This window comes from Lampetra fluviatilis, chromosome 25 (genome assembly GCF_964198595.1).
Source record: "Lampetra fluviatilis chromosome 25, kcLamFluv1.1, whole genome shotgun sequence".
Taxonomy (NCBI): Eukaryota; Metazoa; Chordata; class Hyperoartia; order Petromyzontiformes; family Petromyzontidae; genus Lampetra; species Lampetra fluviatilis.
The window spans coordinates 7,382,531-7,401,866 of NC_136299.1; the positions used below are offsets into that span (position 1 = coordinate 7,382,531).

At 51.2% G+C, this 19,336-nt stretch overlaps 1 protein-coding gene across 4 annotated transcripts; it reads right to left on the reverse strand.

Annotated features, from left to right (window-relative positions):
* Positions 1-601: 601 nt before the first annotated feature.
* LOC144941746 (E3 ubiquitin-protein ligase pellino homolog 2-like) lies at positions 602-18,950 on the reverse strand. Of its 4 annotated transcripts, none has more exons than XM_078868155.1 (8): positions 18,933-18,950; positions 14,498-14,618; positions 6,804-7,052; positions 5,482-5,611; positions 4,294-4,395; positions 3,420-3,674; positions 2,019-2,231; positions 602-1,742 (listed from the first exon to the last, which is right to left on the reverse strand). In XM_078868155.1, exons 2-8 carry the CDS (start codon positions 14,503-14,505, stop codon positions 981-983), a joined length of 1,719 nt encoding a protein of 572 aa, XP_078724281.1. In that variant the 5' UTR covers positions 14,506-14,618; positions 18,933-18,950; the 3' UTR covers positions 602-980. The 4 variants fall into 4 exon arrangements, with proteins under 4 accessions (XP_078724281.1, XP_078724280.1, XP_078724283.1 ...); XM_078868154.1 differs by lacking the exon at positions 18,933-18,950 and adding an exon at positions 14,989-15,136; XM_078868157.1 differs by lacking the exon at positions 18,933-18,950 and having other exon boundaries at positions 6,804-7,049; positions 14,498-14,982.
* Positions 18,951-19,336: the final 386 nt, after the last annotated feature.

Sequence of the window (19,336 nt, forward strand, 5' to 3'; positions counted from 1 at the left end):
GCCAGCTTCGTGTTCATGCTCACCCCGATGTTCACTACCACACTCAGGTCCTCATTTAAGTCTGAGTTAACCCAAGGGAAGGCCATAAACCAGGAGCCACAGTGATACAAATTTTAGAATTTACAAATTCACCATCTGTCAAAACACAAATCAAGTCTTTACACACTGCGCAAGCCTGATGATTGCTAAACGTGTTCCACGTGATGTAGAACCAGCTCTAATGCACATGGAGAAATATTGTTGTCGTGTGTATGTGCACATGCGTGTGTGTGTGCCCTGTGTGACACAGGGAGCCGCAATTAAAATTACATCAGCGCTGTAATTCTACACGTGGTATGCGTTTAACAATCATTGGGCAAGTGCAGATCGGTGAGTAAAAACCTAATTTGCATTTTAACGGGCAAATTACCAATCGCGGAAATACGAGGTTACAGGTGGCTCAGAGGATCGGAGTTGGCTCTGCCCACTGCTCAGATAACCTCGCTCACTGCTCAGATAACCCTGCCCACTGCTCAGATAACCTCGCTCACTGCTCAGATAACCCCACCCACTGCTCAGATAACCTCGCCCACTGTTCAGATAACCCCGCCCACTGCTCAGATAACCCCACCCACTGTTAAGGTAGCTCCGCCCACTGCCAATGTGTGAAAAAAAATTAACCAAATAAAAAATATACATATTTCAGCAAATGCCTTGGTGGATGACACTGCGTGAACAATCTCACTGAAACTAACCACTAGGACTCGTTCCAGAAAAACGGGGAGGCTGTTCGGAAAGCTTTATGCCCTATGGGAAATGACGCACGCACCGCTCGGACTGCCGGCAGACTTGGTGTCCCTTCATAGGTTGGCCCCCTATTTATGGGTGCCAGGGTCGGGGGGGGTTGGAGGGTGGCTCGAATCTGGACGTTTGGTCAGCGTTAGAGCCCATCGCGGGGAAGGGGTGGCGGAGGTGCGTCCCGGCAAGGGCGGCCGCACGCGTCAGTCGAGAGGGCCTTGGAAGATGAGCCTGACGCTGGCACGTTCGCCCTCGCTGAACGCCGTGCCGCAGAACGGGCACGCCGCGTGGAAGGCGTGGGTTCCATGCGGGAGCGACACACGCGCCCAGTACCGTGCCGTCTTCTCGGAGCACACGTGTCCACAAGGCGAGAGCGCGTGCGCCGGCCGGCCCGCGTCCACGTAGAACGCTGGCTCGCGGCCCAGTGACAGTGCCACGTAGGGCCCCACGGCACGGCACATCGGGCACTCGCGTCCGGCTTCCGTTGCGCCACCGTTGCTGCCGGCGCCGCCGGTGACGTTACCGATGCCGCCGCCGCCGCGGAGGCCCCACTCATGCCGCCCGTGCACGTGTCCACACGCCAAGTAGGCCCACGGCTGCCGGTCCTCGTCACCGACGCCACCGCCGGTTCCGTTGGCCACAGTGGATCCCGCCGCCGCCGCCGCTGCGGTTGTTGCGGTTGTTCCAGATGTTGCTGCTGCTGCCGCGGTGCAGCTGGTGGGGCCGCCGCTGGCGGTGGAGCCACCGCCGGCAGTGGGGCCGGGGCGGCGCCGGAAGCTGGGGAAGGCGAGGGTGTTGAGGCCGACGGGGCACTGCGGTCGCGCCGCGTTGATTTCCTGGCGGAGCGCGTCGATATCTCGCAGAGTTGGGGCGCGCGCCAGCCCCTCGGCCGTGCGCCACAGCAGCGTGGCGCCGCACAGGTCCACGAGGGAGCCGTCGCGCAGCACGTTGGTCTCAGAGTCCACCTGGGGGTGTGTGGAGGAGGAGGAGAGGAAGTGGAAGAGGAAAGTGGTAGCGGAGATGACATGAGTGAGGTGTGATGGTCTCGCGTCATCGCAATGCAGATTCCGGTGAATAATTGGCATTTAAAGAGACACACAAAGAGATAGCTACACACAGCGGTAACAAGATCCATGGACTTGAATAGTTACAGGTTGTTTTCGACTAGACGCACACTCACAGACTGAATTCTCACTCAACTTACAGTCCCCCTCCTCCGCTTCCTCCCCCTCGCCACTCACCAGGTGTCCGCGCAGCTGTGCGGAGCGTGTCTCGCGGAGCGAGTAGACATTGCCGCACACCGAGATCTCGCGCCATGTGCCGGGACTCGGCTCGCCGGCGCCCTCGGGGGCCCCAGTGTGCGGCGGCGGTTGCCGCGGCGTCATGACGAGCACGCCGTTGGTGGTGAGGCCGTCCATCTGGCCTGCCACGCTCTTCCACTTGGCGGCCTTCTCCTGCGCGGTGGGGATGGACAAGGGATGGGGGGGGCGGGGATCAAGTGAGATTCTCCAGAGGAGGGATGGGCCACGTCGGAGCTGAAATCAGTTTGTTTTGTTTAAACCAGTTGTTCTTCACTCATTTTCAGACATCAGTGTGAGGGCCGCTGCACATTTGAAACCATTGGGTTTGACAGCATTTGTCTTTCGTTGGGGGCCGCATGTCAGGGGCTTCACTAAAGGCCACCAGGGGTGTTAGTGGCCCACGGGCCTTGCAATCAAGAACACCGTTTTAAACCGTAGGTGCAGAACTCAACAGAATCGCGAGTCACATTTACTACAACTATACTACAATATTTATCTTACCAGGTAAGGCCCACTGATTTGCAAGAGCGACCTGGGTCACCAAAAATGAGGAAGGCAAAAATTAACCCGTAAAAAAAAGTTTTTCACTATAAATCCTTTATATGCGTGGTGGCTAGAGTCCTCTCGTCCTCTGGCTTGAGATGGCTGCCACCTATGGGTCAGATGATTGCCTGCCACCATTAAGCAATTGGTAATTAAATATTTTTTTTAAATGCCTAAAATAAATTGTCACGCACAACGAGTCTGTGTGCAAAATGTCAGCTCGATTGGATCACGGGAAGTGGGTTAAAAAACGACCGAAAGATTTGCACGGTTGTAAGCGCGCACGCAAGCAAGTGAACTTAATATAAAGGATTTAAAAACAAATAATAGAAACGAAATGCAGCATTGAAGTTAAATACAAATCAAGTCAAAAACAACTGCATCTTCGAGAATATTGCACAAACACAAATCAATGTCAAGTCTTATATTCCCTGCAGGGCGAGTTGGTTCGGGCAGATGATTTTCAAACTGATAACAGCACAAGAACAAAATTAAGTTGCAGAAAAATAAAACACATATAGGGCGACTGTTGGCCTATATATTGAAACAAGCAAGGATATGTCCACTGCTATTTCAAGTCAAGTTATCGTGAAAAATCAACAGCGATGCCATTCCGCCACTGCCGAGATCCTCGTTTAGAGATCAATCTGAGAGGTCAAGATTCATGGTCAATTTCAACAAGTGCCGAGTTAAGGATAAAGTCGTCCGAGTCATCACAGTTCACGATTCAGTTTTCCGGGAGGGGGGGATGGATCAGTGTTCGGCAGGGTAGGGGTGGGTGTGGGCTCGCCCTCTCACCCCGAGGAAGATGTTGCGTGAAGAATCGAAGCCGGCCGCGTAGATGCGCGCACTGTGAGGCGCGGTGCGCGCGCAGACCACGCGGCATGCGAAGCGCGAGATCGTACTCTGAGCTGCCAGGTGCGCATCCTCCCCTCCCCCTCCGCCAGGGCCGCCCCCCGTGGAGGGGCCAACTGCAGCGCCCCCCCCACCACCATTGCCCGCCGGCGTGTCCGTGACCACGAAGTCGATGGGGCCTTCGGTTGAGCGGCCGATCTGTGCGAGCGGGGGAGTGGTAGTGTAGCGGTTAGTGCGCCGCGCTATAAACCCAGCAACCCAAGCTTGATTGCCGCATATTTGAACTGGTCCGGGGACTCTCCTAGGTCGACTTAGTCGGAAATTAATATCGGTGTGGTGTGTATGAAACATAAACACGAGGGAGACAAACGCGGCCGGACGTGGTGCTGGCCACCCCACCCCCTCTCTTGTGCCGTGCCAGCCTTCATAGGTGCTCAACAATAGCACTTGCTCCAAGTCTCGTACAGACTATACGGGGGATCTTTGTCTTTGTGCGAGTGAGTGCGTTGTGTGTGTGTGTGTGACGTGCCATGCAAGGCCTTCATAAGTGCTAGTCGCTAACAGCACTTGCCCCAAAAGTCTGGTAAAGTGCTCTTCGGGAGAAGTTTGTCTTTGAATAAATGAGTGTGCAGATTTGTGTGTACGCAAGTATGTATGCACTGGTGTGCATGTCAGAGACACAGACAAAGGCTGTGGTGCTTGCTGGCCGCACCATACCCCCCCCCTCGGCATGTCGCCCCCTTAGGTCTACTCAGCAGCAAATGACGTGGGGTGTCATTCCTCCGACGTGAGCGTGGGCCCGCGCGGTGCCGGTCACCTGGAACATGTCCGTGTCCTTGTCGTGCGCGTACTCCACCACGACAGTCTGGCTGCGTGACAGCGTGTACGACACGCTGTGCTGCTCCTTGCTGCTCACGGCCTGCGGTGCAGTGGGGGAGACCAGGCGGCGTGCGGGGGTTTTCTCCGAGCACTCTGCTTTTTGCCTCCCACGTTAATAACACACTGCTCGTGAACGGTAGTTGGCCAAACATCCCGATAGTGTGACAATAAGTCGAAGCTTTACGCTATTTCAAATAAATAATTGCATCCATAGTTCTATACTCAAGCCCTAGTTTACTCCTCTTAATCAAAGATAGCTAAGTGGACAGCAAAGAAAGATACGCCGACTGTATATGTTGTAAATGTAAAGCTACTAGTTTCGCCACTGGCAGCAGATGAGAACCAATTCGGTCTCTTGACTTGGGCACGGTGACGGGGAGTTGGGGGGGGGCAGGGGGGAACAAAGCCGGAATTCACAAACGCGAGCCCCAAGTGGCAATCATGATCCCCTGTTTGTTTTCTGGGGAGTGGCGCCGATGGTGGCCGCAATGCAGCTGTGGCCAGGTGCTCGAAGGGAAGTGAGCAGGGAGAAAAATTGCGCAATCTCTGCAAATACGAGTGTTCAAACACACGTTGTTGTTGCGTGCGTGCGTGTGTAAAAATGATGTGCGAGCGGTGACGTGAACACATCATTTGTGCATACAATGCAACACAAAGTGGGTTTATATAGCATTGTATAAATGTCACCGTATCTCAAGATGCCGGAAAGAAACCGTAGGTGTGTTTATTTTCTCGCGAGAGATTGTCACACAATCGTAGGTCTCTGTGCGAGTTTGTGGGTCTCAATGTGAATCTATGTTCCATGAGTCTATGGCTCTTTCTGGGTCTCTGCGGGTCTATGGGTCTCCATGCGAGTCTATGGGAGAGGGGAAATCAGTCGTAGGCAGTGGAGAAGAGTAAATCTTGAGACAAGATGTGAACGGGGGCAGGGAGACGACAGCATGGATGACTTTGGGAAGGGAGTTCCAGACTATGATTAAACAACCCCCATGACCGACATGCCACGGACAGGCCTTCATCCAGCAGTGGAATGACAAAGCGATATGCATATAAATGTTTATATAAAGTTTAGTGTCATAGTTCAAGGTCAGGGCGAGGGTCACCGCGTAGTGCCGTGTTTGCTGACCTTGGCCGCCTGGGGGGTTGGGGTCACGTGCATCGTGCTGGGCTTGACCCCGTTGGCCTTTGACCTGCGGTAGAGGTTAAACCGACTCCGTCTGCGCCCCTTGTCGCCCAGGGGGAGACAGCCATTGTGTCTGTGGAACGACACACATCGTCCACCTCATCATTACCATCATCTTTCAAATAATCCACATCATCATCATCATACAGGAATTATTACATGGTTAGGGAACCTGTTCTTTACCGAGGATCAAACAGGACTTTTAAAAACCTTTGGCGGGTGACCACACCCTTTAAGACGCGAACAAACTCACATACACCCTCAGCGTTATCCAAGAACATCGAGAAAAACAGCGCACGCATTTCAACTGAGTACAAAGAAACCCTCGCAGTAATTGCAGTGGCTGAGTGCAGTGCTAGAATGAGCAGCACGGTGATGTAGTTTCCAGGTCCAAGTGATTTCCCCCCCTCCAGGACCCGATGAGTGCGGCTACGATGTCCGCGATCGATGGGTAAACACCGTTTACCGTTGCAGAGCGGGAGGCTTCGTTATGTGGCCGAGGGGCGGAGGAGATTAATTCGTGGGCAGTAGTTTCCCCCACCACGGACTTATTATATTTATATATCTATAAAAAAAAAGATCTGAAAGAATCCAATGAACTATGATGCTCTTTTTTACAAATGCCCGGTAATGGCAGATCATTAGGTCACAACAACAAGGACATGTTATGATATTCATGTGTCGACCTGGCCGGGCTAGTGTGAAGATAACTATGCAGCTGCCAACCAACCCAGTAATGGACTTTGGCCACTCGCTACTGACTTTAGTCTTATCACACGCTCCTCACAAAAAGTACCAAAGAAAACCGTCAAAGATCCCCCACCATAGCCTTGAACAGACTGTTGGGGAAAGTGCTGTTAGCGAGTAGCACCTATGAAGGACAGCACAGCACATGAAGGGATGGGTAGCTAACACCACGCCCGTCCGCCTTTGTCTCCCCAGTGCTGATGTTTAACACACCGCAGCAGGAAACTGATTTGAGGCCGTATTGATCTAAAAATCGTACCGCCAAGAGGCGCACATGCACCCGGGGGACATACACAATTGAGAGAAAGACATCACGTTGACTGGTAAGTGGGTGAGGGCAGGACTAATTGCGGAGTGACAGCCCAAGGAGGGCAGACATCCACCACGGAACTCGAAGCTGCTTCGCGATGACCCAATGGGAGATGACGACGGCTTGAGGAGGGGCCTTCATCCAGCAGGGGATAGATCATGAACGATGACGATGATATCGATTACATTGAACCACCAAGGATACCCACCCCAGCACAATGAGTTGCCCATACAGAACCGTGTCCCTTGCTCCTGCTGCGGGTGCCGAGCCCCCCTGCTGCTGCTGCTGCTGTTCGCGTGATGTGCCGAACATGAGCGCCGGCTGCTGCTGCTGCTGTTGCTGCTGTTGCTGAAGCTGCTGCTGGCGGTGCTCATGAGAGGCGCTCGTGGTGGAGACAGAGCGCGCCCCTCCGTGTGCTCCGGGCGGCACCGCGATGTCACAACACTCGGGCACACTGCTGCAGCACATGGGACGCGATAGGGTTGGGGTTGGTACAAAGGGACAGACACAGTGGGGGGTGGAGCAGGAGACACGAGGAGAGAGACAGGGGGTGGTAGCCACTGGGGGAACATATGGGCGGGAGGGGGGGGAGACATGGGGAGAGAGATACGGGAGGAGACATGGAGAGGAGATATGGGGGAGATGGAGAGGATAGGAGGCAGGGGGAGATAATGGGGAGAGATGCGATGATGGAGGCAAGGACATGGGGTGATTGGAGTGAGACACGGGGTAAATCGGGTTAGAGAGGGAGGCAGAGAGACAAGGAAGACACAGGGAGGAAGGAGAGGTCTTTAGAACGTATACCTTGAGGCAGTTTTGTGACACAGTCCACACGTCTGTCAAGGACCCCTCTTACGATATCGCCATCACCATCGCCCTGCTTTAGGTCTTCTCTTCCCCTTGGTCACTGACCTCTGGGTGCTACTCCAATGCCCGTCTAGGGGGACTGCCCTCCACCAGCCGAGACACGCATCCCACCCATCACTACATCCTCCTATTCCCAACCGCCAAGTTGCGTACCTCCTCCTCCATCCTGCACACCATGTGTCCCACCCATCACTATCTCCTCTTCCTGATAGCACATTCAACACTTGTTGCCACATTCCATTCCCAACTTCAAAGTTGCTTACCCCCATCCTGCCGTCAATGTCCTCCACATACAATTGTAAACTGAAGGCCATAAGTTGCTTCTACAAAATCTTTTCGTACGTTTTTGGTCTTTATAGACTGTGATAATCAGTAAAAAAAGGTAATAAAATAAAACGGAACGGTTTTATTTCCCCCAAAAAACTCTAATATTTCAGTACTGTACATCAGCCTATCGGCCTTCTGGGATAATTATTTCAAGCCGCAGTAACTTCATTGTGGAAACCCACGTAGCAACAACGTTCCTTACTGGCCTACAACTCCCATCTGTGAGACATCACGCCTTCCTTCGTTACTGTAGCGTCACGCCGTATGAATGGCCTGTATGCCAAATACACTAACAATCATAATAATAATCATTACTTGCTTCAACGAACAAAAAATAACAACACTTAACCAGTTCTGCCTTCTCCTAGTCTCATGACCGGGGCCTTGATCCCTGTTAAACAAATACCGTTGTGTCTGTTGCCGCTACGGTTTTACAGGTGATAGTTGGGTTGCAACAGTCGCACTGAAAACAAAAATCTCTCTGCCCCGTCCATTACGCCTGCCTCTCACAGCACGCAGCGACGCACCGAAATGTGTCACATTTTACAATGAGAAAATGGGGAAATATGGCAGAGTTTCTGCTTTCTGGCTGTTTCACAATGAGGAAGTTCTAAGCCGTAGAACACGACTGACTGTCTGTCTGCTGGTACTGCTCGTGCGTAAACATTTCCAGCGTTTCTGGATGTTTCGGGTCAAAATGAAAATTGAGCGGCGTGGTACGAGTTAAAACGAGCTTTTTCAGCTCCTGGTGCGGACATTTACACCACACTCCAGGCCACAACACACCGATTCACTCACCAACCCCACTCACTCACCCACCAATCCACTAATTCACCAAATAACGCCATGACCCACTCACTCACCCACCAACCAAAGCATTCACTGAATCACCCACTCACTCATCCACTGGCCCACTCGTCCACCCAAAAACGTACCAAACTCACCAACACGTGACTTCTCTTCATGCTTTACTCGCACTGTTCCACTTTGGAATTCCCTCCTCCCATTATAATCAGTCTCTTCTCTCCCAAGCTTTTACAGTACTCATCAGAATAAAATATGCCCCCTAAATGTGTCTGGTGTCCATAACGTTATATACAGGGGATACACACACAGATACACTCAGAAACGGATACTCATATACACGTGGATACCCACAAACACACCCAGACACACAGACCCACAGCTGTACAGACTGTTGGCAAGTGCTGTAAGCGAGCACCTATTAAGTTCGGTTGTGAGCGAGAATCGTACTCAGGTTGCAGTGCACTTTCCACTTGGCTACAGCTCCCCATAGACAAAGATCCCCTGCATAGCCTTCACAGACTGTTGGGGCAAGTGCTGTTAGCGAGCACCTATGAAGGCCGGAAATGGTACACGCGGGGTGTGCGGCCAGCACCACGCCCGACCGCCTTTGTCTTCCCAGGCACGATGTTTACACATCGCATCCAGGAACACATTTGAGGCTGAGTTGATCTAGGGGAGGCGCAGGACTGGTTCGGATTGTCACTGGTGTTGTAGCCGTGAGCGGGAATCGAACTGAGGTCGCCGGGTTCGTAGTGCAGTCCACGTCGACACAAAGGGCACAACAACCTCACACATCCCCACACACACAGACACACACACAACCAGACACACTAACACCGCATCTGTTCCGCTGCGTGATCTTGCCAACATCTGCTACTGTGGGCGGTGTCACAGAGGTGGGGGTGTGGGGGGATGTGGGGTGGGAGGGTCGGAAATGGGGGGTGGGAGGGTAGGAAATAGGGGGGGGGTAGTATAGAAGGATCGGGAGGGAGCGAGTCGATAATGGAGTGATGCATCTGTTCTAGAGGAGTACCTGGTGCGGTGTGCAGTAAACATCCGACACGAGGGGGACAAAGGCGACCGGGCGTGGTGCTGGCCACCGACCGCCCGGTGTGCCGTGTCGGCCTTCATAGGTGCTTTTCGCGAACAGCACTTGCCCCAACAGTCTGTTAAGGCTATACGGGCGGTCTTTGTTGTGTATGCATGCATGTGTGAATGTCAATGAGTCGGGGATGGAATTTGTATGCGCGGGTGTGAATGTGTGTGGGTGTGAATGTCATTGTGTGAGTGTATACGAGTGTGTAAATGTGCGTATTTGTCCCAATAGTGTGTTAAGGGGGATCTATTTCTCTGTGTATGAACTTACATGCGTCTCAATGCGCATGCATTTGTGTATAAATACAGTATGTGTGTACGTGTGTATGCGAATATCTGCATGTCAATGTATGTGTTTGTGTAAATTGTATACAGTATGCGTGCGTATGCGTGTCAATGCGAGTCAGCCCTTGCCCCAACACTCTGTTAAAGGCTATTACGGAGGATCTTTGTCTGCATCATTGTATTTTGTCTGCGCCACAGTCGCGGCCCAGACCCATGCATCATCACTCGCCGCACAACACATCAACACAATCCATCAACAACAACAACAGCCTCCGCCATTCGCCACTAAGTTGCAGTGACGTCACCACGGCGCTCGTGCCATGCCCAGCGCACCATTGAGGCCACGTGAAGTGTCGAGGGAGTAACCTCCTGCCATACATCCATCACCATCATCACCAAAACAATCACCACAGCCGCGACAACCATCATCGGCACCACCTTGGCCAGAATCACCATCACATCCCGCTACCATCACACCACAGCCAACCCCAAATTAACCACCATCACCAATCAGCATTGCCGCTACAACAAACGCTTCCAAATCACATCACCATCATGGCCACAATTGCCATCATAACACTACCACAATCAACACACCGTCGCCAGCGCCAGCTTCATCACAATCACCATCCTCATTACGATGACACAGTATTGATACCATAATTGCATTCGCTACTAATACAAGCACCACCACGATTACAACCAATATCACCATCACCTTAAGTACGAGCATAACACTGTGGAGATGGTGAAAGTTGTGGGATCGATCACATACACGAATGTTGCGAAACTCCACGGTGGGTGTCGATAAAGTGCCAATACACTGCCTCTGCCAGGAGACGGCGGTACAGCAAAAAAATGTGAACCCCACTTGTCCCATATGTTTGGGACAGAGTTGGTCCATCGCTCACACCTCGTGAGTTTCCTCCGGGTGCTCCGATTGCCCCCCCCCCCCACATGTATAAACAAACACTCATTAATTGGCCGAACAACCCTTAAAATCGAGGACCGCAGAGCTCGGGGAATTGTTGGTGCCGGGTCACTGCCTGGCTGCTGCCTCCCTGCGAGTCTGTGGCTCCTCCTCGCGTCTCTCTACGATAGTGAGCAGATACTGCGTGACATCATCAAAAACAAAGTGGTGATACAACAATCACCACTTTGTTATCATACCACTACCATTATCTTAAATCACAATCATAATTGTTATAACAATCACCACCATCATATAACCACCTTGTTATCATATCACGGTCACCAACAACCACCATGACTGTTACAACCACAACAATCACCACCACCACCTTCAGAGAGCCGCACAACCCACGTACCCGCCTATTTGTCCCCGACACATCCACCCCCCCGCGATACAGATATAATGTAATTGCCTCTGCGTGCCCCGCGGGATTGAAAGGCGCGTGGGGGGTGTTCTACGCGAACATCACGTGCGCGTGTTCGACTGTGGGGGAGCGAGCGGTGGGGCACCGGTTAGCGCCACTCCGCTGGGGACCCGGCGACCCGAGTTCCACTCCCCCGCTCATGGCCACCAACATCGGTGACGAAAATATCTGAACCGGTCCTCGTGGGGCTACCCCTAGGTCGACTCGGTCTCTAAACGAGTACCTGGTGCGGTGTACAAACCCTATCGGCATCGGGAAGGAAAAACAAAAGCGCCGTCCATGGTGGTGGTCACACCACCCATTCCGTGAGCGATGTCAGCCTCAATAGGTGGTTGCTATCTGTCGGCACGAGACCGAAGTGTTTAGTAAAGTTTATACCTGTACCGTAGATGTTGTTTTGGGGAGAGGTAGTGGAGTGTGCTTCATGCACCGCGCTACGAACTCGGCAACCCGAGTTCGAATCCAGCTCACGACCAACGAACGGCGGCGACAAATGGCTGAACCGGTGCGGCAGGTGATGATTGTTGTGTAGGTATTATCGATAGTGGTTGATTTGCTGGTAATTAAGGTAGGGAGAGGAGTGGGTGGAAGGGGGGGGTAGTTGTGGAGGGATGGAGATGGGGTTCGAGGTGGGAGGGCAGAGTGGTGAGTGTAGGTGGAGGACCTCGAGGGAGGGGAGTGGAGGGGGAGATGGGTGGGTTCAAGGGAGGGATATGCGTGGGGGTAGGCGTGGGAGGGGAGAGAGAGGTTGCAATAGAGGTGGTGGAGAGGGAGAGGGGAGGGGTACGTGGCAGGAGAGGAGGGGTAGGAGGGAAGGGAGGTGGGAGTAGTAGACGTGGGTCCCGATTATGAATTCAACACGAGCCTCAGTCGTGGCCGCAAATAAAAAGCGTTTCCCGGGACACAATCCCCTCCCACCTCCCCTCCATCACCGGTTCGTTTAGGGAGGGTGTGTTCATAGATGCTCGCAAACAGCACTTGCCCCAACAGTGTTCTAAAGCTACACGTCGGATCTTTACTGTGTGTCTGTGCGTGAGCGGCAGTGTAGCGATCAGCGCGCTGCGCTACAAACCCGGAAACCGGAGTTTGATTCCCGCTCACGGCCAACACCAGTGACGATTAGGTCGACTCGGCCTCAAATAACTACATCACCCATTGGTGAGACAAAGGCGGCCGAGTGTGGTATTGGCCACCCCCCCCCCCCCCCCCGTCGTGTGTCGTGCCGGGCTTCATGTGTTCACTAAATAGCACTTCCCCAAACAGTCTGTTTATGGCACCAAAAGGGAATCTTTGTGGGGTTTTTTTGTGCCTCGAACTATCTGGGTTCATAGCGCAGTCAGTGCGAAAACCACCGCTTCATCATAACACATGTATGTTCTGTATGTGTATTGTATTTTTATGTGTACGCGTTTAAGGACGTGTCACGAGTTCTTAAACTTGGATTCAAACTCCAAGGTTCAATTAGGGACCATTAAATAGGGAGGAGTTTTATGGCATAATATGGTACAAAGACAAAGTTCCCCCGTGTAGCCTTAACAGGCTGTTGAGGAAAGTGCTGTTAGCGAGCACTTATGAATGCCAGCACGGCACACGAGTGGGTAGGCGGCCAACTCCGACGCACGACCGCCTTTGTCTCCCCAGTGGCGATGCTTACATATTGCACCAGGCACTAATTTAATGCTGAGTCGACCGAGCGGAAATCGAACTCAGGTGACCGGGTTTGTAGTGCGGTGCGCTAACCAGTGCACTACCGCTCCTCCACACATACACAGGCAGACACAGCAACATAGAGTCTGGTTAGTAATTGGATAGGCTACCTTTGAATACCAGGTGTTATAGGCTTGGATTTCCAAATGGCCAGGAGATGACAATGCTGCAAAGATGTCTGTGCATGTGTGGTGATGCACATGATGGGTGGTGTTGGATGGTGATGATGGACGGTGATAGGGCTGACGATGGTAATGGGTACTGTTGGAATGTGATAGGGGATGATGGAGGCGATGAATGATGATGTTCATGGATGACGGTTTATGTGTGATGGGTGATGGTTGATATGAATGGCGATGTTGATGGGTGTTCGTCGTGATGGTTGATGATGTTAATTTGGGTGATGGTAATGGAAGACGGATGATGGTTGATGCTTGATGAGTAACGTTGATGGGGTGATCGGTGATGGATGAGATACGTGATGGAAGGTGGTTGATTGATGGCGCGTGATGGGAGATGGATGATGTTGATGTGTGGATGTTTATGACTGAACCGCATCTAATATTCCGCTCCACCTCTCGCGCCAATTAATCATAAACACGTGCGCGCGATTTCAATTAAGCCAGCCGGGGTGGTGCGAATACGCACTGCGCATGCGCGTCCATCATGATAAACATCGCATATAAATAAATACAATTATAACCACAGTGATATTATTATGCACAGCATTAATATGGGTCCAATGGATACTCATAATATTAGTACTGTTATCTTGTTTCCCGCCTCTTCCGTTGAGTGTGCGTGTGTGAGGATGGTTGTTTTTCACTGATTTACTCGCTCATGCGTTCACCATTTAACTTACTGTAACCATTACTTAACCACGCACGCTTTCGCTCTGTCGGTTATGCCATTATGTTGTAACCCATTCTCTCATGATTCGCTATATATCAAGCTGTCATCGACTCCGACTCATGGACCCCCAACACGCCCTTTGAAACCTCGTTCGCTCACTCAATCTCATTCACTCACGATCCTGCTATTCACTCATTCTCTCATTAACTCTACCGTTCAATTTATATTTCATTCATTCAATGTTTAGTTTCGGTAATCCTTTCAATTGCATTTAATTACTCGTTCCCTCACTGCCTTAAGTACCATTTCCTCCAATGTACATTCAGTCTCAATCTCCCCGTCGTTCATTCATTCAAATGCAATCGTACGCTCTTATTTATTAACTGGATCATGCATAAATGTACATTCACTTGAGCATTTATCCCATCATTCACACATTCATATACACCGTTATTAAATGAACCACTCACTCTATCATCACCCACTCCACCACTCTCTGCATCACTCAATCACTCACTCAATCATGACCCACTCCACACATTCCACCACTCACTCCACCACTCACCCAGGCATCTCCGCTCGATGCACCGCGTCGCCTCGCCTCTTCTCGTCTCTCCCGGACGTGTGAGGCGTCGCTCAGCCACGCAGCCAGACCCGATCCGCCTTCACATCTCCTCCTCTTCTTCCTTCATCGACACACAACGTATCCCTCCATCCCCATCACACTCCCCACGCCTTTCTCTTTGATCTCACGATCTCCACGTCTCGTCCCACGCATCTCTCCCTCCTCCCCCTCTGTGCACGTATCTCTCTCCTCCCCCTCTGTGCACGTATCTCTCTCTCCTCGGCGCGCCTCTCCCCTTTCACGTCCCTCCCGCGCCTCCCCCTCTCTGCGTATCCACCACGTCTCTCGCTCTCTCTTTCTCTCTCCAACCCCCACCCCTCTCGGCACGTCTCTATCTCAGCTGCCACTCTCCACACCTGCCACCCCACAACCCCCGGGCGACCTCGATGTGCGTGAGACGGGCAAGGCGGGAGGGTCGTGCGGAGTCTCACCCACCACCACCCCGTGTTGCGGCTACAGATGACTTGCTCTGGCGGAGCAGACGGGGTCTCCCCAATGATGGGGGATCCTACACGGGGAGGGAGGAGAGGAGGGATGTTGGAGAGGGAGTGGGGAGGTAAGAGAGGTGGAGGGAGGAGAGGGAGGAACGGGGAGAGGGAGGATGGGGGAGAGCCGGAAGAGGGCGAATGGGGAAGGGGAGGGAGAGAGGGCAATGGGGGTGGCGGGGGGATTCCACAACAAGGCGAGGTGGATGGATGCGAGATGAAGGGAGTGAGAGGAGGGGAAGGGGATGTAGAGGTGGAGAGATGGATGGTGGATGAGAGAATGGAGATAAAGAGAGGGGAGGTTGGAGGAGGAAGGTAAGATTGGGGCAAGGTGGGGACAGGGGTTGTGGGTAATGGGTTGAGTGGGAGTACTGTATTAGGGGAAGGCGGGAGGGATTGAGGAGTGATTGGAGAAGGGCTGGTGTTGCCCCGTGCCTAGAGTTCAACTTTGAACCCGTGCCTAGAGTTCAACTCTGAACCCGTGCCTAGAGTTCAACTCTGAACCCGTGCCTAGAGTTCAACTCTTGACCCGTGCCTAGAGTTCAACTCTGAACCCGTGCCTAGAATTCAACTCTTGCTCCGTGCCTAGAGTTCAACTCTGAACCCGTGCCTAGAGTTCAACTCTTGCTCCGTGCCTAGAGTTCAACTCTTGCCCCGTGCCTAGAGTTCAACTCTTGCCCCGTGCCTAGAGTTCAACTCCTGACCCGTGCCTAGAGTTCAACTCTTGCTCCGTGCCTAGAGTTCAACTCTTGCCCCGTGCCTAGAGTTCAACTCTTGACCCGTGCCTAGAGTTCAACTCTTGCTCCGTGCCTAGAGTTCAACTCTTGACCCGTGCCTAGAGTTCAACTCTTGCTCCGTGCCTAGAGTTCAACTCCTGACCCGTGCCTAGAGTTCAACTCTTTCTCCGTGCCTAGAATTCAACTCTTGACCCGTGTCTAGAGTTTAACTCTTGCTCCGTGCCTAGAGTTCAACTCTTGCTCCGTGCTTAGAGTTCAACTCTTGCCCCGTGCCTAGAGTTCAACTCTTGCTCCGTGCCTAGAGTTCAACTCTTGACCCGTGCCTAGAGTTCAACTCTTGCTCCGTGCCTAGAGTTCAACTCTTGCTCCGTGCCTAGAGTTCAACTCTTGACCCGTGCCTAGAGTTCAACTCTTGCCCCGTGCCTAGAGTTCAACTCTTGACCCGTGCCTAGAGTTCAACTCTTGCTCCGTGCCTAGAGTTCAACTCCTAACCCGTGCCTAGAGTTCAACTCTTGCTCCGTGCCTAGAGTTCAACTGTTGCTCCGTGCTTAGAGTTCAACTCTTGCCCCGTGCCTAGAGTTCAACTCTTGACCCGTGCCTAGAGTTCAACTCTTGCTCCGTGCCTAGAGTTCAACTCTTGCTCCGTGCCTAGAGTTCAACTCTGACCCCGTGCCTAGAGTTCAACTCTGAACCCGTGCCTAGAGTTCAACTCTGACCCCGTGCCTAGAGTTCAACTCTTGCCCCGTGCCTAGAGTTCAACTCTTAACCCCGTGCCTAGAGTTCAACTCTGACCCCGTGCCTAGAGTTCAACTCTGAACCCGTGCCTAGAGTTCAACTCTGAACCCGTGCCTAGAGTTCAACTCTCGCCTACGTGCCTAGAGTTCAACTCTGACCCCGTGCCTAGAGTTCAACTCTGAACCCGTGCCTAGAGTTCAACTCTCGCCTACGTGCCTAGAGTTCAACTCTGATCCAGAGGTCTGCGGTCTCCACACCGTCGCCTGCCAGGACCATTCACCTCTAGGAGCCGCCTGGTGGCAGTAGGGGAAGACCTGGTACCGTTCACGGCCAGAGGAATATGGAATTTCCACAATTGCAGAAAAGCACAGCCCCCGTTGCTCATTAAGGCAGGGAGACACTGACCCGCTCCTACGCCTCCCCCCGCCCCTACTGGTGTGGACATGGGAGCATAGAGGTGCAGTGCAACTTTGAATTGTGATGCCGCACTGCCCTCTGCTGCCCATAGCGTAGATATACACATAATGTATGTACAGTATAGATATACATTGTGTATATAGCAGTATCTACGTATGCGCGCGTGTGTGTATATATTTAGGGTGGTTATTTCCCAGACCCAATTTATCTGTGTCGCTGTTAGTGAGGGCCTATTAAATACGACACGGTACATGAAGGGGTGGTGTGGCCAGCACCACGCCCGACCGCCTTTGTTTCCTCAGTATTGACAGATATAACTTTATCGATCGCCCGCCGTTCCAATTAATACTCGTGATCTTGTTCAAGAAGGGACATTTTTAAACTCTTTAAAGGCTCGCTTGTTGTATACGTATCCGCCACAATTGAGCCTGAATGTAAAATTAGCAAATCTTTAACAAGTAATTTCGATAAATCGAAAAAAATCGGTTGTTGCACTCAAGATAAATGAAGTTTAGGAATCGATAAATTCTAGATTTGAAGCTTTCGTGACTGCAAGGATTCATACTCTTAGGTTTTTTCGGTAAAATCACGTAGGTAATTTTTTATAATAATAATAAAATAATAAATGAAAATAACTAAATTTAGTAAAATTACTCAAATTACTGGAGCAGTTACACCTGATGACGGAGGCTTGTGTTGCTTCCGAAACGTCGTGATTTAATTTAGTTATTTTAATTGATTATTTTAATTATTATTTTTAAAAAATACCTACGTGACTTTACCGAAAAAACCTAAGAGTATGAATCGATAAATGTCGATAACTCAATGTCCTAGTGGCGATGTTACACACCGCACCACCAATAGTACAGTACTTCATTTAAGGCTGAGTCGACCGAGAGGAGGTCCGGTTCAGATGTCACTCGCCACTGATGTTGACCGTGGCCCGGATTCGAACCTAGTTAAAGCAACTTTATTGCTATTATTATTGCTATTTTGGTTATGCTTCTTTGCCGAGGAAAGTCTCTCAGAGTGTCGATGATTGTGATATTTCGGGTGGTCCAGGTGTCTTGTGACAACCCCAATTTAATTCTGTACAACTTTTATTATTTTAAAGTTCGATTTATTTAAAAATATAAATTAATATACAAAGCAAGAAACATATTGGGGGCCCGTTAATTAATAGGGGGGGGGGGGTCACAAGACATTTGGACCGTGAGACCGTCACACAGTGGCACAACTCTTGCCAACGATGTCACGGGATCTTTAACGTCCACGGGGCCGTCGTGTTACTGTGATCAATACACCCGTGGTGTTACCGTAGAGATTTAATCAATTAGCATCGATTAAGCTCGCCGATACACGCATTAAAGTGTATGGGAATTGCTGTTTTCTGATTTTTTTAAAATGAATTAATAAGGAAGGGGGGTCATTGCCCGAAACGTCGCCTATTACCGATTTAATGTTTAGCGGTTTAAGACCACAAACGTTGTTATTGACGGGCGTTGATTTTCTTTAGATTTGTAACAAATTCACGGCCACTGGAGTTCGCTTACGTTTACCCAACAATCTTGTAAACAAATATAAATATAATCGATTGTTGAGATATAATCCACTGCTGGTTAATTTGTCCCGCTCGTCAACAGCAATGCGGTGAGAGTGGCCACCAGGGGGACCACGGAGTGGCCGTAACAACTCTTGAGGGATTCGTTTCTTTCGTGAGGTAAACAACTACAGAGGATATTAAAAAAAAACCCCACGATTATCACGAACGGTGAACACGGGATTTTGTTGTTGTTGACAATCGCTGAATTCTGACGTGAGGAGCCACCTGAAATAACAGGCGGGAATTACTTCCCGTGTCGCGTCGCACGAGCAATGTGGGTAATACAATTTACATATTTATCATAACAAGAATTTAAAGATGTACATTTTCCCTCTAGAGTGTCCTTTTCCCTCAGAAAAAGTAAACTTACCTATACTTAATTTATATACTTAATTTACCTGTTAATCGTCTTCGAGTCTATTGCAAGCGGGAACATTGAACATTAAATGGAGCGCGAGCGCGGGTCCTAGGGGTGGGGCTAAGCGCGTGTTGGGAGGGGGGGAGCTCCAATCAGAACGCGAGCAGCGCGTGATCGGGCGGCGCTGACCAATGGGAGACGCTCACGAGGCGCGTGATAGGCGGGTGCCATCCAATCGGCGTGCATCAGGAAGTTTCAGTGGGGGTTGACGGATGTGGAAAAGCGCGGGAAATTCGAGGCCCCACGTGTTGCTGCTGCTGCTCCAAGCACGCGGATTTGGTAATTGTTATATTTGCTGTTTTCGGTTTTTTACGTGAGATTTCGTTTATATTTGAACCTAAATTTATTTACGCTTCGCCTTTAAAATATATTTGTGCACTAATT